At 44.5% G+C, this 27,075-nt stretch overlaps 1 protein-coding gene across 3 annotated transcripts in view; it reads right to left on the reverse strand.

Annotated features, from left to right (window-relative positions):
* Positions 1–5,814: 5,814 nt before the first annotated feature.
* SCN10A (sodium voltage-gated channel alpha subunit 10) overlaps positions 5,815–27,075 on the reverse strand; it is a 100,452-nt gene continuing 79,191 nt past the window's right edge. For all 3 annotated transcript variants that reach the window (XM_015445465.4, XM_015445464.4, XM_005546684.5), the window contains 7 exons: positions 23,010–23,132; positions 21,121–21,405; positions 19,805–19,858; positions 18,461–18,598; positions 16,243–16,347; positions 10,821–11,091; positions 5,815–7,555 (listed from right to left, as the gene is read on the reverse strand). In XM_015445465.4, the coding sequence (XP_015300951.3) occupies positions 6,342–7,555; positions 10,821–11,091; positions 16,243–16,347; positions 18,461–18,598; positions 19,805–19,858; positions 21,121–21,405; positions 23,010–23,132 (2,190 nt within the window). In that variant the 3' untranslated portion in view covers positions 5,815–6,341. The remainder of the gene's footprint in view (positions 7,556–10,820; positions 11,092–16,242; positions 16,348–18,460; positions 18,599–19,804; positions 19,859–21,120; positions 21,406–23,009; positions 23,133–27,075) is intronic.

Below are 27,075 nucleotides of genomic sequence, written 5' to 3' on the forward strand. Positions count from 1 at the left end.
ACTCAGAGCACCCTGGAGCATGGGTGGATTTGAGCTCTGGTTGTGGTTTGAGAATTGACTGTTGAGGGTAAGAGTAGAAATTGAAATAAAACTTGTGAAAAATGATGGCTACTTGGATAAAGTTGTAAGTTAAGGTGGTAAGAAATGGTCAAATCGGCCAGGCGCGATGGCTCACGCCTGTAATCCCAGCACTTTGGGAGGCCGAGGCGCGTGGATCATGAGGTCAGGAGATCAAGACCATCCTGGCTAACATGGTGAAACCCCATCTGTACTAAAAATACAAAAAAAAAAAAAAAAAAAAAAAAATTAGCCAGGCATGGTGGCAGGCGCCTGTAGTCCCAGCTACTTGGGAAGCTGAGGCAGGAGAATGGCGTGAACCTGGGAGGTGGAGCTTACAGTGAGCTGAGATTGCGCCACTGCACTCCAGCCTGGGTGACAGAGCAAGACTCCGTCTCAAAAAAAAAGAAAGAAAAAAAGAAATGGTCAAATCCTGGACACAGAACCTGCTGGAATTTTGAAAGCAGAGTTGACAGTAGTTGCTGATATCTATTATTGAAACATGCTTGACTTGAAGCTGAATGCAATAATTGGACAAGGCTTGGGAGTGTATGGTTTTATGTGAGAAAGTTACATCATGTTAGGAAGTTATTCTTGTTATTGCATGTCTGGAAAGAAGGAAGTTTGCCGACACTGGGCAGCCATGAGGTGGAACGTCGTGAGCAGCTGTTGTTCATCATCTATTCCTTCTTATTATGGCCACAGAGCTCCTCTATATGGGAACTACTCTCCACCCAGCTTCTGATTCTGACTGAGCACATGATCCAGGAATGGCCCGCAGGCTGCATGTTCTGGACACAATGTTTGCTTAGGAAAAGGGCTGTAATACAATCAGGGCCAAAGCCATGCCTTCCTGGATTTTTGCTGGAATCACTGGGTAGGAGTTGAGCTTCCCCTCTGCGATCACAGATATGCAATTTGCAGGTGATCTTGGCTACCCCATGGAAAGAGTCTGCCTGATAATGGAGCCAACACAGAAGAAACCAGAGTCAAGAGGGAGAGATGATATCCTGATGGCATTGTGTGAGCTCCTGAATCCAGCTAAGCCCAGATTCAGCTGCATCTCAGCGTTTTCTGTTTAGATGAAAATGTCTTCTTTTCTTTCTCCTTTTTCCCGGGAACTAATCTAGGTGGGATTTCTATCACTTGCAACATGGGATAATATCTGGTCAGTATACAGAGGTATAATGAGATATTTCTATATTGACTCGGAAATAGCGGCTGCCTCAAGTCTTCCAAGGGCTCCCTACCCCGCCAGCTATCCTGATCCCTTCTTTGGGACTTCTCTCTCTGGACCTCCCCACAATCCAACAATGAAAGGGTTAATAACTGACACAGCAGGGGGCCTGCTTCAACAATATGGTCAGTTCCTGCTAATTGGTTAGTGCCAGGCAGATTGTGAAAAGTTTTAATGTCATCCATAGTACCATCCGAAATAATTCAGGGGATACAAAACTTTGTGCCCGTTGTGAGCATATTCTCCTCACTCTCACACTCCTTGATATGCTTGTATTACAATAGCTTGGTTACCTTTCCTCAAACTCTTCATCCACATGCACATCTTCAGTGTCTTTTGCAGTTTTTATTCCTTTTTCCAAGAATTTTATTTTTTATTACCCACTATTGGACTCCTACGCCACCTTTTACAACTCAGCTTTGATAATTCAAGTCCAAGACATAAAATGTCACCACTGAGAGTAGCAAATAGTAACTACTTCTGTGAAAAGGTAGAAGTATCAAAGCTGAACCATTTAAAATTTCTCTTTTCTTCTTAAAATCATGGGATAGAGCGTACACAGAAAATGCATGAGACAAATACATTTAGCTTAATGCATAGACATAAAGATAATACTCGTTAAGAGAATCATGTAGGTGAGTAATTTTTTTTTTTTTTTGAGACAGAGTCTCTGTCACCAGGCGGGAGTGCAGTGGCGCAATCTCGGCTCACTGCAACCTCTGCCTCCTGAGGTTAAGTGATTCTCCTGCCTCAGCCTTCTGAGTAGCTGGGACTACAAGCACGTGCCACCATGCCCAGCCAATTTTTGTATTTTTTAGTAAAGACAGGATTTCACCATGTTGGTCAGGATGGTCTCAATCTTCTGACCTCATGATCCACCCGCCTCGGCCTCCCAAAGTGTTGGGATTACAGGCGTGAGCCACTGTGCCCGGCCTACATGAGTAATTAGAACATTGCCAATCTGTCACAAGCACTATCGTCCATCTACCAGTAACCTTGACTTTTGTGGTCACCAGCCCTTGCTTTTCTTTATACGTTCCTAAACGATATAGTTTAATGTTGCCTGTTTTTGGCACTCATACAATCATAGAGTAGATATAGTTTTGTGTCTGGCTTCTTTCATTTAATAAGGTTCCTTTTCAGACTTGTTTGAGGCTGTATATCATCCATTTTCATTACTACATAAAATTACATTTAAAAATACCACAATTTATTAAATTATCCTACTATTGAAGGACATTGGGTTGTTTCTAATTTGGGTCCATCACGAACAATATTGATAAGAAATCGTCTTGTAAATATCTCCTGGAATATGCATGCATGGATTTCTCTAGATTTCATACCCAAGAATGAAAAACCTGAGTCATGGGTAAATTTAAGCGGTTTTCTGACCTAGAACTAGAAATACCATTTGGCCCAGTGATCCCATTGCTGGGTATATACCCAAAGGATTATAAACTATGCTACTATAAAGACACATGCACACATATGTCTGTTACAGCACTATTCACAATAGCAAAGATTTGGAACCAACCCAAATGTCCATCAATGATAGACTAGATTAAGAAAATGGATCATGGAATGCTACGCAGCCATAAAAAAGGATGAGTTCATGTCCTTTGCAGGGACTTGGATGAAGCTGGAAGCCATCATTCTAAGCAAACTATAACAAGGACAGAAAACCAAACACCGCATGTTCTCACTCACAGGTGGGAGTTGAACAACGAGAACACATGGACACACTGCAGGGAACATCACACACTGGGGCCTGCCGGGGGTGGGGAGATGGGGGAGGGATAGCATTAGGAGAAATACCTAATGTAGATGACGGGTTGATGGGTGCAGCAAACCAATATGGCACATGTGTACCTATGTAACAAACCTGCACATTGTGACATGTACCCTAGAACTTAAAGTGTAATTTTAAAAAAAGAAAAAAACAAAAGAATTGTCTTCTTAATGTATTTGTAAGCCTTCAGCCTGTCTTCAACTCCAGACTGAAGCTCTATCTTATTTTGCATCCCTAGCACTTAGAGAAGTGACTTCACTTTTGTCTTAGGCAAATGCTCCAGCACACCAGGGCTCTGCCTATACCTACTATTCTGTGTTAACTGGATGTTCTGAATTTGCCATCTGTGTCTACGTGTTATGCAGTTTAATGGTATAAAAAGTTAGGATGGTGTTTATGGTGGAGGCATATTTTTGAGAACTTGCAGGTTTCAGATATTTGTATAGCCAGCATCATTGTCCTGTCTCTTATCTCCCTTCAGCGCTAAGGTATCCTCACATATTCTGGTCCAGAGAGATTCTAGTATTATCTCTTGTGGGTGGGGTTCAGAAGGTAGCTCTGGCTCTCAGGTTGGCTCGCATAGAAATCTAGTTCCTACCTTGCAGTTGTACCACCAGGTGAACTTGGAAACTGGATCTAGCGAAATTTTCAAAAGATAATCTTGCATTTGGATACATTTCCAAAAACTCCGTGTCATGCAAGATGTATATATTGCATCCCTTTTCCAATGGTTCCCATTACAATTTGGGAAATGCATTTGTGTAGAAAAAATGAGAAATGTATTAGTTTCCCTGGGATGCTGTAACAAATTACCAGAAACTAGGTAGATCACAATAATAGAAATTTATTCTCTTACATTTCTGAGGCTAGATGTCTAAAATCAAGGAATTGGCAGGGCCGTGTTCCCTCTGAAGCCTGCAAGGGAGAACCCTTGCCTTCTGTGCCTCCTTCTAGCTTCAGCAATCCTTCCCACTCCTTGGCCTGCAGATGTATCTCTCCGATTTCTTCCTGTGTCTTCATACAGCTGTCTTTTCTCTGTGTGTGCTTTTTCTGCATCTTCCCATGGTATTCTCCTCTCTGTGTGTCTCCGTTCAAATTTCCCTCATATTTTAATGACACCAGTCATTGGGTTGGGGCTCACCTTCATCTGAATTTGTTTATGTCTGCAAAGACCTTAATGTCAAATAAGGTCACAATCACAGGTACTATGGATTAGGATTTCAACATACCCTTTTAGGGAACATTATTCAACCCGAAGCATAATTCAACATAAAGTTGAATTATGTTCCTATGTTTAGGGAACATAATTCAACTCAAAGTAAGAATACTTCTGAGAATAGTATCGTCTACTTTAACAGAATCAGTCTGATGGTTGGGCACACTTAATTCTTTCACATATCATTGTAAAAATAAACCTGTGCCCAAACTCTCTGTCCACTTAGCTGTCTTATAAACACTTGGGCTAGTAAATCCACATGGGATTTAGATGTTGAAGAAGCTGCACAGTCAGTCTCTGTGCTCCCTGGTTCAGTGTTACAAGAAAAGAAGAGCTATTTGGTTGAACTCATCTTTTAGAATAAATTAGGCATTCAGAGAATAGCTGATTTGTGGTGAGATGCCTTGGGCCCTCTGCTATCCCATCATCATCTTATTAACCTGCATCTGTGGATGCTGCCAACTCCCAATAAGCACCTTGAAAGCCTCTTTGACTTCTGATGGGCTAATAATGACAGAGAAGGCACAGCAAGGCCTCAGCAAATCTGTATCCTTGAGGCATGTGATATGTATCAGCCACTGTGCTTTGTAATTATGCAAATGGAAAATCTTATGAAATGATCAAATATATATCCAATGAATTGGCCTGAACTTTGTGATTGTGGCTGGGAATGGCCCAAGAGTTAATGAAGATCATGATTGTCATTACAATCCCTATGTCTTCTGTTGTCATAGGGAGTCTGCTTTCCTTCATCTCAAAATCTGCAACGCGCCTTTGGCCTAAATAAACTCCTCTGACAATTCTCACTCCATTCAGTTCATACAATTAATCTTTTGGGGGCTTAACTCCTATTTTATCTCTTGTTCTTGGAGCAGTGCCCATCATATACTAGGTAATTAATAATATTTGCAGGATGAATGAAAGAAACTACTGGCCATACCTTTTATATACTGGATCATCATTCTCATGATTATACTTTTTCTTCTGATTATACTAACTATGGAGTCCTGGCCGCCGGGTAATGTAAAAACTCTCCTCCTTAATGTCTGATTATGAGATGTGAACAGACTCTGGAATGTATTCAGAAGCTGCCTCTTTAGCTACACAACAGAAAGGTCCAGCCATTTCAGCCTCAGAGAAGAGTGTTTTTCCCATATAAATGGGGCAGGCACCATTGAGTTCTACAACATGAGACGTGAAGGCTATAGACAGCATTCATTGTCTTCCCTTCCCACCAATTTTACAAATGAGGAAATTGAAGTTAAGAGGGGAAAGTCTTTAGCCCTGGTCAGCCAGGCAATCAGTGGAAAAGTTAGGATTCCAACTGGCATTTCCAGATCCCAGGACAGCGCTCTTTCCTGCTCCACCCAGCCTCAATCTCAAACTGAAAAATACCAAGATCCCAGAAAGTGAGGGGTAAGTGACTCATGATACATGTCAGTATCACAGAAATAAAAGAAAAATAAAATGATGCTTTAAGATATAACACTGGTGTGGACATACCTTTAAAAATAATAATTTTAATGGAGATCGCAAAGGTTTTTCAAGACATGGGCCACAGGTGTTACCCTGGGTCAGAGCAGTTGTCCAACAGCTCTCACATGCAGTCATGCAAAATCCTAAATAACATTGCCAATCTCTATGTGGTGCTTCACAGAGGACTACCTTGCACCTTAAGTAACGTTCTTGTTCTATATCTTTGGAAGTTCTGGTCCTGAGAAGTTTGTCTCAGTAAGTATAATCTGATTACAATCAAAATAAAAGGACCAGCGATATTTTCCGGAGAGTAAGAGAACCCATGATCTGATATTGAAATTCAGAAGGGAAATCACAGTGGAAGTACTCTTGGCTTCTGACTCCTTTTTGTGTATGAGGGCTTTTTCAAAGGTGGTTACCAGCTGCATTCCCTGCCCAGTTCTGACATTGTGACCAGTGGCATGCATTGCCGAGGCTGTAGCTGGGTGTGATCTGTAGCGGGAAAGAGTTAACACAGAGCAGAAGGACACATCATAACTGAACATATTCAGGCTGGAGTGTCCTCACTAGGGCCCAGGGGCAGTCACCTCTGTACTGGTGGCTTCATCTTCATTTTGTATTGAGCTAGATGTCCTCATGTTGACTCTATCACTAAGGCCTCTAGTGACACTCTCATAGGATGGTGGGAAAGATGTGGCAGATGCAGTTTCAGATTTGTCTGGCAGTACACAATTTTCATTTGCTGTGAATGCAACAAAGGCTTCATCTGGGAGTGATGCAGCCTCCTCCTCAGCTCTGGGCACATGTAGGGTGTTGGAGAGTGCCATGGAGCGGTGCAGCACATAGCTCCGATAGGCCTTTTGAATGACAGTGGCTGAAATGTCTTCTTGCTTCCATCGGAGAGTGGTTGCTATTGGTTCATAGGATGACTTTGAAAGATTAGTTGCCATAAATTTCTCCTCCATATTTGCCTTCAGAGAATCCAACTCCCCGGACTCTCCTAGGACATTCTTGGTGAAAGCAAAAAGGATGTCCAAGCAGTGGATCTTGTCTCCAGGGACCAAAGGCAGGTCCATCTGGATCAGTATATTTCGATTGGGTTTTGGGATTCTCAGGGGACCAGAGAGAGTGTCTGCAAAGTCTGAGAGAGCAGAAAAGGTAATAAACTGAGTAGCCTCTGGGTCAAACTTCTCCCAAGTCTCATAGAACATGTCAAAGTCGTCCTCACTCAGGGGCTCGGTGCTCTCCTCCGTGGCCACGTTGAAGTTCTCCAGAATCACTGCAATGTACATGTTGACCACGATGAGGAAGGAGATAATGATGTAAGTGGTGAAGAAGATGATGCCCACAGCTGGGCTCCCACAGTCCCCTCTGGTGCCATTGCTGTTGGGCAGATTGGGGTCACAGTAGGGGGGCCCCGTGTTGAGGATGGGGCTGAGGAGGCCATCCCAGCCGGCTGACGTGGTGATCTGGAAGAGGCACAGCATGCTGTTGGCGAAGGTCTGGAAGTTGAACATGTCGTCGATGCCAGCCTCCCACCTCACATGGGGAAAGCTGGACATGCCGAAGATGGAGTAGATGAACATGACAAGGAAGAGCAGTAGCCCGATGTTGAAGAGGGCAGGCAGGGACATCATGAGGGCAAAGAGTAGTGTGCGGATCCCCTTGGCCGCTCGGATCAGTCTGAGGATGCGGCCGATTCGGGCCAGGCGGATGACTCGGAAGAGCGTCGGGGAGAAGTAATTTTGAAGCGACTTAAGAATTGCAGAAAAAACCAGGCCTTTAAAAGAAGGGGGAAATTATCTAATTAGTATCTCCAGCTGTGAGACCTGACAAAGTTGGCTGTGATGGCACTCTGCTTTGCTTGGCATGGACTGCCACTTGGGCATCCATATTTGAGGACTCTGGGCCCTCGGAGCCTGGCACGGTAGGTAGCACAAAGTAGGGGCTCTGTAAACGCCCATTGCATAAGTCCTCTCTTCCTCATCAGTCTTACCCTTCCTACCATGTTATCTTGCCTCCACCCAGAACATCCTCCACAGTCAAAAACTTATCTTCTGCAGCCAAGTTCAGCCGGAAGTGATTGCAGTTTATTCCACAGGCCCACAGTCTTTGGCCTGTTTTTGCCTATGACACAGACTCTGCTCCTCCCTGATACTGCAGCCTTTGGGTCATGCCCTTTCCTCCTCTCTGGTCCTGTGCTCTGTGAAGGCCATGACCCCCTGTGATTCCTCTCCCTACCTCCTACTGTGAAGATTGACTCTGTTTCTGGCACCTGGTCCCATGGCTAATTGTATGGAGTCTGGTGTTAATTACAAGGGGGCCTGAGGAGTCGGACAACTGGCTGACAGCTAAAGTAGAATGGCTTTGAATGGCCAGCTGTCTGCACAATGGCTTAATTTGTTTTTGTTTTTGTTTTTGTTTTTGGTTCCAGCTGTGTTTGAACTTTATGTTAGGGCCTGGAGATAGGTTTTTTTTGGGGGTCAGTTACTGCCCCCAACTCCAACTAAGAACAAAGTTGGAAATATAAAGAATGTATATGTGCCTCTATGTGATGTCTAATTTGAAGATGTTTGAAGCTTAGTCTTGGGGACCTGGGGAACCCTATTTGTACCAAAGGCCTCCACCAAAGATGAGGCAAGGCCTTTAGGTAAGAGAAGTTCAACATCTCACAGGAAAAATGGTGAGGGATGTAGCAGCAAGCTCTCACTCCTTGCCGGGTTCCTTGGGCCCTCTCCCCTAACCTGCCCTTTGTGGTTGTGCACATGGGTCACAATATTGTGTTGGAAAGAGGAAGAAAGTATAATGGGACTTGGGAAATAATTATAATTTTGGATTATAAAATCTTTGTGGAAGACCTTTTGTGAAATTCCAGTTTAATTAGGACATGTTCCCATAGTGTAGGGTACATTATTTGTCTATATACTCTGGTAAAATTTTCTGCCAGACAACTGGTCTACAGCATATTTTAATTTGCTCCAGAATCTTATTTTAAGGGAGAATGAGTGCTCGTACTTGTAACAGTTAGATATCCAATTGCCTCTTGCTGGTGAGAAGGAAGAAAGGGAGGTAAGGAGAGAAGGCAGAAAGATTGATATAGTGGGTTTTTCTGCTTATTTTCCAGCTCTATAAGGGATTCCTGCCCCAGCGGATGGTGCTACCCTGTAAGTCACAGGAACTGGTAGTTCAGATATCCCCATCACAGAACTAAGTACTTGGCTATGTTTTATTTCTATATTTCTGATACATAAACAAGCTCCCTTCTTTAATATAAAATCAAAATAGCCTTTGGAATCTTTCACTTTGGAAGACAAACAAAACAAAACAAAAATGAAAACAACTAACCAACCAACCAACAAAAACTCCTATTATGCTAAGTGAGATAAGGCAGACACAGAAGGACAAAAACGACATGATTGCATTTATATAAGGAATCTAAAATAGTCAAACTCATGGGAGCAGAGAATAGAATGGTGGTTTCCAGGAGCTGGGAGGAGGGGAAATTGGGGAGGTGCTTGTCAAAGTGTACAAACTTTCAGTTATGTGACATGAATAAATCCTAGAGCTCTACTTATAGCATAGTGCCTGTAGTTAGCAATACCGTGTTGTCTACTTAAAAATTTGCTGAGAGAATAAATCTTAAGTGTTCCTAGCACTCAATAAATAAATAAATAGGCAGGAGGACATATTTGGAGGTTATGGACATGTTTCTGGCATTGATGGTGGTGATGGTTTCATGGGTGTATACTTATATCCAAACTCATAAAGTTGTGTACATTAAACATGTACAGCTTTTTACATGTGGATCATACCTCAATAAAGTATTAGAAAACAGAGCAGCAATATCAGAATAAAACAGGAACAAAAACAAACTGAAATCCCCAGAAATACATGCAACCAAAGGCTGTGTTTCAGCACCAAGGTGGGGAGGTTGATGAATGCTGCCAAGTTGTATTTAGATACTCTCAGCTCTTGGTAGTAAATCAGTGGGAAATTAAATCTACAGCTATGCCCCAACATGAAAAGTAAGCAGGTCAGGATATAACCAATCAATATACATTGATAATGCCAGGTGAAGCTGGTGAGCTGTGATTTGGCCTTTATAGGGTCAAACTTCACCTAAACCATAAGTCCAGGGACAGTCTCTTGGCTATTGGTGACAGGCAGCAAGTTCATTAGAAGATCAGAGCCTAGTCTAAATTCAGCTTCACCCCTTGGAAACTCTGTGACCCTGCATAATATTCTTGATCTCTGAATCTCAATTTTAAATGTATAAAATGAGGATAATAACACCTGCTTAACAGGGAGGCTGCGAACATTCATGGAGCCCAGCTCAGCGTTCAGAACTTAGTAAGTATTCAATCATGGCAGTTCCATTCCCCATGTTAGCCTCTAACTCTAGTAATATTCTCTGAACACCATTGGGCCCAAAATACTGGACCTGTCATTCAACAACACCCAGACTGGGCCTTAAGGGTTTTAATTTCTTGGCATTGATATCTTGACTTTTCTATCACTGATGTTCCCTAATAGAACAGTTGTGTAGAGACTTAATTCCAGACCCTAGACTTGAGAATCTGCTTTGAACAATCTCCTCCCAGTCTTTCCTCACTTTGATGGCAACCCACCTCCTTTTCCAGAACGTATTTTAAGACTCACCTCACATTACACCACCCGCCCCCTGCTTTCAAGACCATAAAAGCAAGGTCTGCTGGAGGCTCCATCATCTTACAGTCTGAGGTTCTCAGGAGGAATGATTATTCTCTGTCAGCCCCTGAGGTTCTGGCCATGGGCTGTGCACACAGTAGGCAATTGAAAACACTTCATGTGAGCATGGAGAAGACCAACAGAGCCTCTTCATTTCACTGAGACAGTAGCCCAAGGCATTTAAAACTTTCGGCTCTTGGAAAGCCGCAAATACAGGGTTGTTCTAACATAAACATGTATTTCAAAAAGTTCATTGGTTATTTCCTTGGTTTTAGAAGAGTATCCCAAAGACCCCTAAGCAGAGGTGGGGCTTCCCCACCACCTGACTGCCCACTTACTCGAAATGGAGAGAACCACGACAATGAAGTCAAACACATTCCAGCCATTGGTGAAGTAGTACTGCCTCAAAGCGAACATCTTCATGACACATTCGCCCGTGAAGACGGCCACAAAGAACTGGTTGATTTTGCCCAGAATTTTCGTCTTTTCTTCACTCTGGTCATCAGTCTCCACCATCATGGTGATCATGTTGAGGCAGATGAGGACCATGATGGTGATGTCAAAAGCTTGTCTGGTCACGATGTCAAAGACAAAACCCTGGAACTTGTTCTGAGAAAACAGGAGATAGTGGCATCAGAGCCTATGGGCCAACACAAACCAGGCATCTGTATTATCCATAGATGAGTTTTGTCTCCATCACACTCCACATCTGAACAGAAGCCAAATACTATCCTTACCTCTTCCAAAATTTCACTTTTAGTTGACTCTACCTCATTGCCCCAGTTCAAGTCCTTAATACCTCTCCTGGCCCTTTGATGTCACCAGGCCCTTCCTTTGTCCTGGTCTGTGCCCTTGCCTCTATTTGCAATGCCCTCCCAGTCCCCTCTCTTGGCTGTCTAAATTCCAACAGTCTTGAGTAATTCATCTGTTTTAAGCTCTATTTACTGCATGGAGCTTCCCTTAGTCACGTGACACCACACTGCCCTGTCCCTTTGGGGCTCCCACTTTTCAGTCAGCCTTGAGTTCTAGTATTTCATATCTGCGTCTCTTCTTCTTTACTAGACAATGAGCTCTTTGAGGACAAGGGCTATACCTTCCTTAACTTTGTTTCCCTGTAGTGCCCTGTACATTGCAAGAGTTCAAGAGCTGCTTGAAATATTAGTTTGAACTACTTTGCTGAGAGTAAAGTCAAGTGCAAAGGGGAAACTTATTCTTGGAAATGTTCCCTCTACTTCTGGTGCTATGCAAATGCCTAAGCAAATACAGGTATAGGGCATGGGGTCAAGTGTTGGTTGTTTGCATCTTGGAAGGAATATCCAGAGTGGCCTGGAAAACCAAGAGATCATTTACATCTGGTTATTTTTATGGTGTCTTTAAAAAGTTCTTAGTGTGATCCTCTCTTTTTTTAGTGCTGTGAACATCTTACTGCTCTGTGAGTCCTTGATCTCAACCCCATTCCCCACTCTTTTTGACCTCCCAAACCTTCCCCTGACCTCTATGGAGCTCACCTGCCTTGATCTGCACGTATCTCCCCCTATTCAAAGGCTGCCATTCTCCCCTACCCCATGTACCTCAGGGGTTGGGTCTGGGGTTCTCCTTGTTCACCACTGACCCTTCCATACCATTGTTCTTCCTGTGTCTTGTAAAACCCCTTCTTGCTTTGTAGCTTTGCCACCTAGCTTTGTCACCTCCTCATTATTGCCACTTACCAACCTCTTGGTCTCTCTGCCTCATTACTGATGGGTGAGGAGGCTCTTGGCCATATTTGCCCACTCTTGGCCACATTTGCCCACTCTTGGCTATTATCCTAGGCAACATTAATATCCATGTGCATTACTGTTTGTCTCTTAGTTTATTGCACAAATCTCTAATTACCTAGTTTCTCCTAACTTAAAGCAGAATCTTCCAGAAACTTACATCTCCCTCCAGCTACCATCTTAGATCTCTGCCCACCTTCAAAGCAAAATTTCTTGAAAGAGTTGTGACAATCACTGTCCCTCATTTACTCCTCAGCCCACGTCAACAGAACTTTTGCCTCTATCCTGACATTGAGATGGTTCTCACTAAGATCATGAATGACTTCCCATAATATTAGATCCAAGGACACTTGTCTGACATTGCCTAGTACACTCTCTACCTTGAAATGTTGCTTTCTTGGTTTCCACCATGGCTTACATTTCTGCTTCTTTTCTTGCCATTTGTGATGCTCTTTTATAGTCTACTTGACCCAACTTTTAGACATCAGAGCTCTTCAAGGCTCAGTCTTGAGCATCCTTTGCTCTTCACCCCATTTTTTCTCCCTTGACAATTTCTCCAGCCAGGAGTTAATATATATGTGCAAATTTGGTCAATTGTTTGCCTCTGTCACCGGACTGTAATCTCCATAAGAGTAGGAACTTTGTCTGTCTTGCTCACTGCTCTAACCCTGGTGTCTCCATAGTGCCTGGCTGCAATAGATGCTCTACAAATTTGGTAAATGAGTGGAAGACAGAATGGGCAGCTCTGAGTTAACCATAGCTCAAATAAAAATTTAAAGTCACCCTTTATTTGACTAAATTCAATTCTGTACCAAGGGTACATACTGAATGTATGGGATATGTGGCCTCTGCATGAGTGGCTATGAGGGAGGAAAAGAAGAACCTGTCTGATCCCTGCCAGGGAGCCCACGGGAGCTGCACAGCAGGCAGAGGGGGAAGTGCTGTGATGAGGCTGATCCTTGCCTTCTGCTTCACGGTGGGGATGGGTTCCTTTCCTGTTGGGTTAGAGCAAAGTACCAGACCCAAGTGGCGTTGGCTCAGCGCAGAACTGCTGGCTCACATCTTTCCCGGGGTGGGAGGGGGATTGCTGAGCCACTAATCCCTTCCATTTCATCACTGAAAATGGTGAAAAAATACAGGCCCATTCATGGTCACATGACTTCTAATTAAACACAGCAGGCAACAGCATCGCTAAGTGGCTGGGTGTGAAGTTTGCCCTGGATATTGTGACTTGCTAGCTGCTCTTGGCTTAGCCCATAGTCAGGGATCATACCTTTGCAACCCTTGGTGCTCTCAGAGATGATGAAGTGGGTGATTGATGATGTGATAATCTCTAGAACCTATTATATTTCTATAAAGCGGAGTATGTGAGACTTGCTTTTATTGATTTCTGTAGCAGGGAATGTTAAAGAAAAAAATTTTCCAGTCTTGTTGAATCCTTAGCTTTTGCCATGGAAGAAACAAGATTTAGAGCCTGAGCATCATCAGAGGTGAGAGGAGGTGTGTGGGGCTCCTGTGTGGTCCCAGGTAAGCTCTGTCATGAAATGGCACCCATGCACTGATGGGGAAAAAGTCCTGTGTCAGTGCTTTGCTGGTATGACCAGCTTGAGCTTTGGAGCTCCTAAGGGGAGAAGGTGGACATTCCAGGGCCAATAATCTGGCCAAAAGCAAGCTGGGCCTGGGAAGAAGGGTCTTAGTTGGGAGTGGGAATTTCCTTTTTCCTTGGATTTCTTTCTTGGTTCTAGACTTTGAAGAGGGAAGATGATCAGGCTTGTGCCACTGGGCATGTGGGTGTCAAAGATGTTGCCTGTCATATGGATGCTGATCAGGAGCTAGGATTGTCCAAGACATATGGGTCCTGGAGAGCAGCCATCTGCAGTTGGTGCTTGGACTCTGCTTCATGCTGGTTTCTCTGTTGGCATCCCTGTGACTTCAAAGTTTTGTTTAAATGTTCTAACCTTGCCTCAGCTATGCTAAATTAGGGAACAAAGGAAAGAGTGTTTACCTTGCTTGGGCCAGAATATTAAGGGGAGAGCCACGTTCCTCCACTAAGGCTAGCATAAGGTTGAGAGTGAATTAGTAATCTACTCCCCTTCCATTCAAAGGATGGAGAATCTCAGGAACAGAGTTGGTTATGAGGTTTCACTTTCCCTCCACATGTGGAGAACTCCCCCATTGCCATCCTGGGAGGATCCTAGTTGCAGTTTAATTAGCAGAAATGGTGATTTTGTTGCAGGTATTCCTGGCTGACCATCAACTCCATCTCCCACTCTTATTTACTGCCTGGAATTTCAACATTAGAGTCCTGCCTTTGTAAGTAGATGCCTCTCCAGGGTCCCTTTTAAAATATGATTTATCTTGTCCTAAGAATGTTGTCTTCCTTGAGGGGAGAAAGCTTTCTTTGGCAGCCTATGGGGTTGGGTGATGACAGGGAAGAAGCAGGGATGTCAGAGAGATTGAGTAGTATGTGGGGGAAGGTGCCAAAAACCTTTATGATTTTGCCAAGGGTTGCCCCTAGCATACACTTCCTTGGCATCTGGTTCAAATGTGGATTCAACCTTACTCCAGCCACCAGTAAAGGCCAGTGTGGACTCAGCTGCTTGCTTCTCAGCAAGTCTTAGGGTCCTCCTCCCATTACCCATGACTTGAATGTAGTTGGGACTCAGCCTTTCACCTAATTTTAATTTTGAGCCTGCTCCTCCCCATTGAACTTGTTGATGGAGGGATACTCAATGAACCTAAGGACTTTTGCTTAGGCTCACTCAGATCCAGTTATCTTGATCATATGGGGGGTTTAGGAAGACAGCTCTGTCCCTACAGAGGTCTGAACCTCCTATCACTCCCCATTCCCCACTGGAACACTTCTTATCAGAATCTAGACTAGTAATAAATTCATGACCACTATTTCAAAATAAAGTGTCAAAAGTCATCATTTTTTTTCTCTTGTAAATGTTTTTGACTTTGTTCTGACAAAATTTGAAGTAAATTATGCAAATCCTATACCTTGATTTTAAAAAATCTAATACCTTGGCTAACAGAATGCAAGTCTCTATAATTCATTTAGGGAAAGGCTTGTTCCTTTGTTAAAGGTCCTTTGGACTTTGCCATTGTGTGGGGAAGGGCTAATGAAATTGTGCCATGAGCAGTACCTGTGATTTTCTTCACCAATGCTCCATCTTAGCCACAGAAAGTTTACGTAAAGGGACACGGGGGGGCCAATTCCATTCACTGGAGTGGATGGCTTGGAAATTCTTTGAAGAGGATCAGCAAAAATTTCTGACACATCAACATCTTCACCCACAAACCTGATCATCCATTCCCAAAAAAGTGCTATCTTGGGGCCTCTCAGAGGCTTGATGTTTTCTATCTTCTGGTAGAGGGCTGAGAAGAACTTAGGTGATATCATGTGTGGTATGGGTAGTGTGTTTAATGGAGATCTTGAGATCTTTATGAAAAAAGGAGTGAAACTAGAGTCTGGCCCTTAACTCAAGTCGGATAACTTTTGGTTCCTATTGGGCCACTCGACCATGACCATGTCTGCATCTTGGATCCTGGCGGGGGAGTTGAGTTGTGGTCATTTCCTCTCTATACCTGTAGGCATGGGGTAGAATATAGGGTGATACTGGAGATCCACTGTGACCTAGACCATGATACATAACCACACAAGTTTAATCCCTGGGTTCTAACTACCCTTACTGTCACTTAGCTTAATCTGCCTCCAATCCTATGCTTGAACTCTAAAACTGTTGGAGAAACTCAGTGCTCCCCCAAACAGATTCATTTCAAATAGCTATAAAAGGTACGTTTACTTCAGAAGACCAGAGTTGCTTCTTTTGGACTTCTCATTCCTTGGGCCTAGGAACCCTCATCACCCTCATCCCAACGTCAACCCAGATCTTCTCCTCCATAAACAGCACTCCCTCAAGCCCCTGCCTGACACAGGCATAGACTGTCATGTTGGATTCACAGACAGGCTGTGCTACAGGAAAACTCTGGGGCTTACCAGGGGCCGTGGGATGGGCTTCTGGGGCTTCTTGGAGCCCAGCTTCTTCATGGCATTGTAGTACTTCTTCTGCTCCTCTGTCATGAAGATGTCCTGGCCCCCTAAGTGCAGAGAGGGCCACACTGTTACTAAAGCAAGAGGAACTCCCGACGGATACCAAAATCAGAACAGGCAGGCGAGAAAGGATCATATCAACCTTCTTCCCTCCTCTACAAATAGACACACCAAGCTCAGCATCAAGGAGTGTCTTGCCACAACCAGTGTCAGAACAGTGGGAGTCAGTTCCATTGCCGACTCCCTGCCTGGGTCTCTAAAGCAAAGCCAGTTTCTGTTCTCGAGGGATCCAGAGATACTGCCTGGATAGAGGGTGGGGAGGGTTGGGAAACAGGACTCAATGAGACAGTACATGTTGGTTCAAATCTGAGTCTTGGATCTAGCCTGTTCATTCCAGTAAAATTCTTTGGTCTTCTAGAGTCACAGTCTCTCCCAGTGGGCAAGAGATTTCCTGAGGACCTTGAAGCAAAGACTCTGGGACAGAAGCCCTCAAATCTTTTCTGAAGAGGAGGAGATGAGGACAATTACTGCCTTATCCTTGGGTCCTTGGTCTCAGAGGGACCTGTGGTTCTCTTGAGGCCCTGCCAGTCACACTGCCCTCTGCTGTTATAGTGCCAGAAACTGTAGCACCAAAGATGTCTTCCACGCTTAGAATTGGGTATTAGTTTTTCTTTAGTGGCCCTTGGATTTCCTTCATTCAAGTTCTCACCTTTAACTTCCTGACATAATTTGAAAGCCACCCATTTTAATAACATGTTTATGGAAGTCAGTCCCTGCAAATGCTGGGAAAGTGGGCTGAGATCCGTGGAATTTGAGAGGAGATCTGAGAAGATCTGTGGACACAAAGGGCTTCCTGGGAGGACCATCTTTATGGGGTAAGAGAAGGAAAGGGCAAGAGCAGTGGGTAGGTGAGCTCTGGGTGAAGTCATGCTGAGAACTCTGACCACGGATTCAGTAGATGCAGTTTCTCAGTGACCCCAGCCTGATCACTGGCTCATCTCCCTCCATTACCCAATGTCTCCCTCTGTAATCTGTCTCTTGGCTTCAGTTTTCTCATCTGTAAAATGGGAGAAACGACTGCTGAATAATCTCAAACCTCCCCAGGGTGCTGATCACACTGATCAACACTGTCTTGTCCCAGACCTATCCTACCCTCTTCTTATGCCCAGAACCCTGAGCAAGGATTTCCTGTAAGTGGGGTGCCTGCCCCACTATGTATATATTTTAAATTGTTAATAGTAAGAGCATCTGGTGCTCTTGAGGCCCTGCCAGTCACAGTGCCCTCTGCTGTTACAGTGCTGGAAACTGCACCACTAAAGATGTCTTATGCTCAGTCCTAACCTCAGTGCTCTTTGTTCAGGGTTTTGTTTACCCCTCACCACAATCCAGAGAGTAGGTATTATCAGCCCCATTGAATGAATGAAAAAAACTGAGACTCAGAGAGGTTTAAAATATTGCCAGCATGAGCCATCCACAAGTAGTTGAGTCAGGAATGCAAACCCAGGTTTGTATGTGCTCTGTGACTTATCTATGTAGCCCCTTTTCTCTCTGGATCTCAGTCATGCAAATCTAGGACAGTGCCTATCTACCTCAGGGGTATGGAGGGCATTAAATGAAAGGATAATAGGAAAGTACTTTATACCTTTATTGCCCTGATATTTTCTTATAAACATCAGAGGTTATCTGAGATTTGATTCTTATTAATCAGAGTCGGTACCCTTGGAGGCACAAGCCTTCCTCCCCATCCCAAGGAGGGTTGGGATTCTGCCAGTGCTTGGCCATGGCCTTTCCTGAGATGCCCTGACTCAGTCCTTTGTGGGGATCAGATCCCCCAACAGGTCAGCAAGTTCTGAATCCCTTTCTTTCCCTGCTTGTATTCTCCCAGGGCTCACCTGGAAGACATCTAATACATCCGGTTCCAGTTGGGAAGACCAAGGTCCCTTTGGGATGTGAACCCTGAATGAGGATGTCAGGGGGGCATTGCTGACAGAGAGAAATGCAGCTCTTCCAGCAACAGCAATCACAGGGCAAGGGTTAGCACTGATATTAAAGTGATGGGCTGTGAGTAGTGTGGCTTTTGTCAGGAGGCCAGAGCTGGCCAGGGAACAGGAAATATAAAGCTTACCACTACAGCAGAAACCAGAAACCCCTGAGCCCCACTTATCTTTTTTTTCTGTTGATTGAAGTTGTCAATTATGACCCCAACAAAGAGATTCAGTGTGAAGAAGCCTCCGAAAATGATGAAGATGACGAAGTACAAATACATGTACACGTTGTCCTCCCACTTGGGTTGCATGTTGACCTGTGACCAGACAAGGGAGAGTGGGAAGGAGGGTGGGTGTCTTAGTTCAGGTTCAGTCTGAAAGCCAAGCCTGAGACAGGGACCTGGGTACAGGTGATTTATCTGGGAGGTGATCCAAGGAAGCAGGAATGAGGGAGTGGGGGAGAATAAGTGGGAACAGGAGAAGAGCCTGTGAAGAGGATATTGTTAAGCAGGGCATCATTGTGGGCAACTGGAGCACAATCCTACTGGGGTCCTCTGAGTAACTGTGTAGAGCACATGCAGGATTGTATCACCAAGTGACAGGGAAGCTGGAGTATTTATCCTGAGACTCCCAAAACTTATTGGTAAGTGTTGCCCCTGGGAACATTAAATCCCTGGTCCTTGGGGGAGGAGTTGCTGAACAAGCTCCTAAGCCCTGAAGTCTTCAAACAGAGAATCAGAAGTGCAGCCTGCAGGTGAAATCAGAAGTGGGCCAAAGGAAAAGGTGGCAGGGAATTGACAGTACCTGCCATAGCAGGACGGGGTCATTCCCCAACAGTGTCTCCCCAGCCTGGTTTTATTTATTTATTTTTTTGAGATGGAGTCTTGCTCTCTCACCCAGGCTGGAGTGCAGTGAAGCGATCTTGGTTCACTGCAACCTCTGCCTCCTGGGTTCAAGAGATTCTCCTGCCTCAGCCTCCCAAGCAGTTGGGTGCCCAGTTAATTTCTTTCATATTTTAGTAGAGCGGGGTTTCACCGTGTTGCCCAGGCTGGTCCCCTGAGCTCAGCCAATCTGCCCACCTCGGCCTCCCAAAGTGCTAGGATTACAGGCATGCGCCATTGCGCCCAACCCAGCCTGGATTTTATGATAGTTTCTGAGATTCTACCTCATTCCTCCCAATGTCCCTTGATTATAGCCACTACCCTTGCTTTGCTCCCACCCCTGTCCAGGGAGTGGCTCACATGAACTCTCTCTTAGAGGTTATCTGATGCTTTCCTCAAAGGTGAGCAGAGGAAGACCTTGAGAAGCCTCAGGAGTGTAGATGTAAAGGGGATAGGCTCAGTGGCTGAAACACCCAACAGAGAGCCAGCTGGACACTGCTCAAGGAGGGACAGTGTGAGGTTGCTTGGTGATCACCTCTTCCAGTACCAGGGTCATCTTCATTTCATTTCAAAAGCAGACTGAACTGATATGGGTAGGACTCACAGAGGGGAAGGCTGTAGGGACAGTGGGCTGAGACTCACCTCCCGGGAATCGACAGCTGCATACATAATGTCCATCCAGCCTTTAAAGGTTGCCTGGAGACAAGGAGCAGAGGCCACTCAGTGTCTGCCCATCCATTTACACTGGACCTTTCCCAAGCCATGGTGGCCCAGTGAGAGAGGGGCAGATTCCTGAGATGGAAAGGGCTTGGGCAGAAAGAATGAAAGGAAAGGTTCCTTTGGGTTACTTGACTAATCTCATACGATGATTTAAAGTAATTCCACATGTGGCTGTTTAAGACTAGAGTAGCATTAAAGACACAGAGCCTTTCAGAATGTAGTATAGACTGAGGACTGAGTGTCTAGGTGTCTGGTTCTAGTGCCAACTGCTACAATGCTGCTTTGTGCACTTGCCTAAGGTTTCCCCTCTCAGGGCTGCCATTTTCTCAACCACTTTCCCACCATATGCACATGATGTAAGAATGGTGTATCTTTCAGATGGAGAAGTTGAGAATAGAAGACCTCCACATTCCTGCCTTCAGCTTTAGCATTCTTGAGGTTGAGAAACTGGGTGTGCCTTCCAGCATGTTCAGAGCGTGCAAGACATCTTAGGTCTTACACTCCTAGGCCTGTTACAGCACTTGATGAGCTGTTTTGATTCACTTATTAGTCTGTTTCTCTCATACAGCGTCAGTGTCCAAGGCCAGTTCTGACTGTATCTCCCAGGGCTGAGTAGTACCATGCCTGGCATACCAGAGATACTCAGAGATTTTTTTTTGAATAAATGCAAGAACCAATGGTGGAATGTAGACACTCAAGAGTAACTGCATGACAAATGTATGAGTAACTGTATTAACACTTGAATGAACAGAGGACTGAATAAACAGGTGGATGAAGGCAAGAAATGAACGACTGAATGGATGATGAAAGAAAGAAAGACACGGTGAATGTGTTTGATTGTCATTATCACCGACATTATCTATCATTACGATAGACCTAATTAGACATAATTTATTACCATTTAGGAAATGATGTGAAGACCAAACATATGGCTATGCCCTGTCTATTTTTTACAGGTACTGTGTTTTAAGTCACCACCTGATACAATCCCATGGCAGGCCCATCCCTTTATACTATTCTACCAGCCCACACTTGTGTAATTGCACCACTGTGAGATCACATTCACTAGGAAGGCCCTCTAGTCTCATGGTGTAGTCTGTAGGAATAGAGAATGACCTCAGTTCACCCTGAGTTCTACTCCTTGCAAAGTCCCCACATAGCATCTTCTGGGAACTCAGACTCTCCATTTTATTGAGCAGCCAAAGCAAGAGATATGGTTGATCTCATGGTTGACTCACCACCTGCAGAAGTGCAAGGTAACCCATTGCAACATTATCAAAGTTGACTTTCACATTGACCCAGAAGAAGCTGCCGGTGGAGTTTTGAATCTTGCAGTCAGACTTGTTATTCACAATCGACAAAGGTACAAGAGAAAACTCTCCATCGGTGTAGTTGATGCACCTCCAAAACTTCCCTGCGAAGAGGTTCACACCCATGATGCTGAAGATTAGCCAGAAGATGAGGCAGACGAGGAGGACGTTCATGATGGATGGGATGGCGCCCACCAGGGCATCCACCACCACCTGGTGGGAGATAGAGACGGATCTGGAACCCCCAATGCCCCACCCCCTCTGCTGGATTCTATCTCTTTCTATTCTCATTCAGGCTGCTTCATGAGCCAGTGGCCTGTGGAAGCAGCAAGAGAAGTGGGTTAATTAGTGCAATAATCCAGACTCAGAAGACTGAGAGACACTGGGCAGCTGAAGATGGATTTAGACCTTCTTCCCTTAACCTCATTCAGGGTGGGTTGCAGTGAGAAGATGGATGAGTTTACAAGCATACTCCACTCGTTTAGAAGTGTGAGAATGTGTGTATTGTACCTGCACATACAGACTTCTAGAACCTTGACTTATTCTCTTTAAATACCACACATAAAACAGAAACACAATTTAAATACAATTTAAAGTATGCTTTGGTCAAGAACTAATGAAAACCTAAATCCATAGTCACAAAATAGCTCATTTGTAAATAAGCAAACGAGGATCTATTAGATACAAAATAAAATAAATTTCAAACTATTTCAATCTTCAGGTCCTACTGTTTGTAAAGGCACAAGTTAATTTCAAAAGCCCACTTTTGTTTTTGAAGCTATGATGACTACTTCCAGCCAATGATAGTGGAGCAAAGCAAAACCTTACTTTCTGCTGGGGAGCCTTTTGTAATTATGAGGAAGAGGTGGCTGTCAATCAGCAGTCTCTAAAACAAGGCTTGGGCTGTGAGCATTCCGTCCTGATGGAGGCAATTAGGGCAAAGTGGAGGCTGACACAGGTGGATAAAGAAAGGGGTGGATGGAAGGGGAAAATCCACAGGACCTGATGATTGCATCAAGTTGGAGAGAAGAAGCATTCCAGTGGGTGGCAGCTGAGGTACTGAGCTGATGATGTCACTACGTTTAAATGGAGTATTAGAGGAAAGACTCATTTATCATGGAAAGACGGATAACTTGGGATGTTCTGGAGATGTTGGCAATAAGAGGCAGAGTTGAGTGACTGAGAGAATAGATGCTTGTGGAGCAATGATTCAGGATCATTTCACTAAGAGGAAAGGGGGTGAGTTCTGGGTCCTGGTGGCTGTGATATTTATGGGTGACAAGGGAAGAGGGGCCCACAAAAGGACTTGAAAGAGAACTAAGAGAGTTAGGACATGCAGCACCACCAAAGTCAGAGCAGGAAGTGAAGACTCAGAGCCTACCTTTGGACGTGGGGCCCCGGAGCTCAGGGTTGGTGGGATGGAGGGCATAAAGGGTTAAGGGTTACCAAAAGCTGCAGATCAGAGAAGTTTTTTGTTTGTTTGTTTGTTTGTTTGTTTGTTTTTTGAGATGGCGTCTCACTCTGTCACCTAGGCTGGAGTGCAATGGCACAATCTCAGCTCACTGCAACCTCTGCCTCCTGGGTTCAAGCCATTCTCCCGCCTCAGCCTCCTGAGTAGCTGGGATTACAGGCACACACTACCATGCCCGGCTAATTTTTGTACTTTTAGTAGAGACGGGGTTTCACCATGTTGGCCAGGGTGGTTTTGAACTCCTAACCTCAGGTGATCCGTCCGCCTCAGCCTCCCAAAGTGCTGGGATTACAGGCATGAGCCACCGCGCCTGGCCAGATGAGAGCAGTTTTGAGATCAGACTTACCCGCATGCCTTCAAATCGAGACAGAGCCCGCAGTGGCCGCAGAGCACGAAGGGTTCGTAGGGCTTTGATGGGAGCCACTTCAGAATATTCCAGAATCTTTGCTGTGAGACTTGTCAGTGAGATCTAAGTGCAGCAGAGGGCAGAAACATCACTCTAGGTTTGCAGAAGGGCAGTCCTGGTGGAAGAAGACAGGAACTCCCTGCCCAGCCTCCCATCCCTACACATCTAAGCCATCATCCTAGCTCCCACCTTATTTGGAACTCCAATGAGAGGTCTGGAAAGAGTTCTGTCTCTTCCCTTTTATTAAAAATTTTATTCACCACTCTCTTAAACAATCTGGGCAGGAAAAACTCAGTCTCTAACATCACCAACCTCTGGTATATAGGTGGCCAAGCTTCCAGTGTATTAAATCAACTCTTCCTTTTCCCTCTAGGGGCAGCAGTCAGGCCTCAACAACCTTGAAATTGATTTTCAGAGACTTGGAGACATGATGTTCCCTCCTAGGGGCTATGCTGAGAGTCTACTCTAAGGAATATAGTAGTCTCAATTATATTTGCTCAGAGAAGTGGGGTGGAAAGAATAGTGGCTTGGGTGGGGTCTAATTCCCTCTTGACCCCTGATTTTTTGTGACCTTGGGTTAGTGCCCGGCTAGTCCAGGATACTTTCATCCTTTGTAAAATGAAAAAGTCAGACTAAGAGAATTCCAAAGTTCTGATAGCTCTGTAGTTCTTCAAAAAGTTTCTGGTATGGGTCCATGAGATCTAGCTTCAATAGATATCTGAGAAATAATGACTGACTTGTGAACCCCTTTTGGTCTGTCAGTTTTCTTTAAGTGGTGGTCCAAAGACTGCAAAGGACAGAAAATTACATGAAAAAAGTTCCCCTGCTAGGAACTTTGAAGGTTCCAGGGAGATGTCATAGATACGGGCTATGACCCTGTGCTGTGAGATCTTAGCTACGCCACGGATGGTGGGCTGAATTCAGACTCAGCTTATCCTGGCAGTTAGGCGGGATGCACACAGGGGCTTCAGAAAAGAAGGGCTTTATACTTGAGTGACAGGGCCCCAAGCAATGCCCATTCTTTGGATGAATGGCTTATTCTACCAGGACAAACAACTGGAATGGAAGGGACCTCCTTCCTTCATTCATGTAAGGCTCCAGACACCAGCAGGTGAAACCCAGCTGCCTGGGTGCCTGAGGGCAGGGAGGTTTGGGGCCAGTTCCATGCTGAACCCTATTCAGTCTTTTGCTCAGCCCCTTGGGAAGTCTGCCTCACATGGATAATTTGCAGCTGGGGCAGACAGGTGCTGGTGCCTCTCCAGCAAAGTCTGTCCACCCAAGCCCACCTCCATTCTCACTGCTCAACCCACTAGCCTCCCAAGTGGTCTCCAGGCCCTAGTACTGCATCCATGCATCTATTCTCCATTGCAAATCTGATTATGATCATGTCTTTCTCTAACTCTCAAACTTCACTGGTACTTTATCACCCTCAGGATAAGCTCCATACTCTGTAGCCTGTGTTATATGGTCACAACCTACTTTTCCAGTCATATTTCACCCACACATTCTACTCAAATCAAATTGTTCCCTGAGCATACTTGTGTCTGTGCCTTTGTTCAGGGTCAGATTTTAGCTAAGACAGGCCTTCCCCAGTCGTCTCGCAGCTTCTTGCTCCTGCTTGTTTCTATGCCCCACATCTAATGCCACCTCCCATAGGAAGCCTTCTCAACCACCCCACCCCAAGAGTGGAAGAAGGCTCATGTCTCTTTGTCTCCAAGATACCAATTGCCCCCAGCAGTGCTCAACACATTCACCCTTACAATACATTTATTTCCGTGTGTGTGTCTTGTCTGCTGAAAGACTAAAGTGTAAGATCCTGGAGATAGTGAGTACTTATTCTGTGCTTCGGTTTCTTCCAGAGCACTTCATAAGGCAATCCTGTATTCAATAGTTATAAATAGACGTTTGACAAATGGAAGAAAAATAGGAGCATTGGGATGGCTAGAAGGAAGGAAAGAAGGAAGTACCGCTGGATGAAAAGTTGAAGGGTAATTTCACAGAGGGATGAATTAAAGGATACAATGATAAATAGGATAAATTTAATGTATAACATGAATACTATAGTTCATAATAGCATATTGTTTTAAGTATTTTTCTTACTGAGTAATTATAGCTGCTCTTGCCACAGGGGGAGAAATGGGTAACTATGTGAGATGATGGATATGTTAATGTGTTCCACTAGAGTAACCATTTTACTATATATATATCTTATAACATCATTTTGTATCCCTTAAATATTGATATGGTTTGGCTGTGTCCCGACCCAAATCTTATCTTGAATTCCCACGTGTTGTGGGAGGGGAGGGACTCAGTGGGAGGTAAGTGAATCATGGGAGCAGGTCTTTCCCATCCTGTTCTCATGATAGTGAGTAAGTTTCATGAGATGTGACGGTATTGTAAGGGGGAGTTTCCCTGCCCAACCTCTCTCTTTGCCTGCTGCCATCCATGTAAGACGTGACTTGCACCTCCTTGCCTTCCACCATGATTGTGAGGCTTCTCCAGCCACATGAAGCTGTAAGTCCAATTAAACCTCTTTCTTTTATAAATTGCCCAGTCTTAGATATGTCTTTATCAGCAGCATGAAAATAGACTAATACAAATACATACGGTAAAATGTATTTAAAATTTTTTAAAAGATAACAGATACAAAAAGATGGATAGGATAGTTGAATGGAAGGATGGAAGAAACAAAGAAGAAAGGAAAAATTATGAAAGCAGGGAATAGTAATGGATAGATGAGATAGGTGGATAAGAGAAGGATGGATGGTTGGGTAAAATGACTGATGCATAAATGGAAAGATGGGGATTTGGACAGAATAGATGAATGAAATAAATTAGTGAATGACTGGAAGGTTGATAGGATGGACAAATGGATGATGAATGAAAGTGAAAGGGATGAATGAACAGATAAGTGGAAGAAAGGAAGAATAGATGGATAGGTTGAAGCAAGAATGGAAAGATGGAAGAATGAGTGGATAGAAGGATGAGTGAGTAGAAGGAAGCTTGGATGGAAGATGCGTGAATGAGTGAACAGAATGTTAGATGATTGGACAGTTGTATAGAAGAATTAATCAAAAGATAGAAAGATATAAGGGTTAAGGATGATGAATAGATGGACGGAAGTTTAGAATAAATGGGCAGAAGAGAAGAGGGAAAGAAGAATGGGAATGGATGGATGGAAGGGGAGGACTGATGGAGATGTACAGCTGGAAGGAATAAAGATGGATGGATGGCCGGGCGCGGTGGCTCAAGCCTGTAATCCTAGCACTTTGGGAAGCCAAGACGGGTGGATCACGAGGTCAGGAGATCGAGACCATCCTGGCTAACACGGTGAAACCCCATCTCTACTAAAAAATACAAAAAACTAGCCGGGCGAGGTGGCGGGCGCCTGTAGTCCCAGATACTCAGGAGGCTGAGGCAGGAGAATGGCGTAAACCCGGGAGGTGGAGCTTGCAGTGAGCTGAGATCCGGCCACTGCACTCCAGCCCAGGCGATAGAGCGAGACTCCATCTCAAAAAAAAAAAAAAAAAAAAAAAAAAGATGGATGGATGTTTGGGAGGAAGGAAAAAGGAAGACTGAATGGTTGGATACGAAAGGAGAAATGTATGGAAGGAAGGATGGATGGTTGGAAGGAAGAATCAGTAGGAAGATGGATAAAATGAGTGCATGACCATTTAAGGTGATTAGGACTGAGACTGGTGACATCAACATAAGCAGGAGTGACTGTGCTCCTAAAGGGGTGGGACACAGGAATAAATAATTTTCCTTTCATTTATGAATAATTATTTTATATGCACAGAATTATCATCCATGACTGCGATTTCAGGTCTCACAACTAATCCTTGTAGTACAGTGGCCTGAAGCTGCTAGTGCATCAGGGAAGAAGAGAACTGAATGCACAGGCCTGCTGTGGAGGACCTGCCAGCACAGGAGGCTGGACAGAATGTTCTGTGCTGGACCTCATCCAGCTTCAGGAGGCAAGCACCAAATACAGACACATTTCCTG

Source organism: Macaca fascicularis, chromosome 2, assembly GCF_037993035.2.
Source record: "Macaca fascicularis isolate 582-1 chromosome 2, T2T-MFA8v1.1".
NCBI lineage: Eukaryota > Metazoa > Chordata > Mammalia > Primates > Cercopithecidae > Macaca > Macaca fascicularis.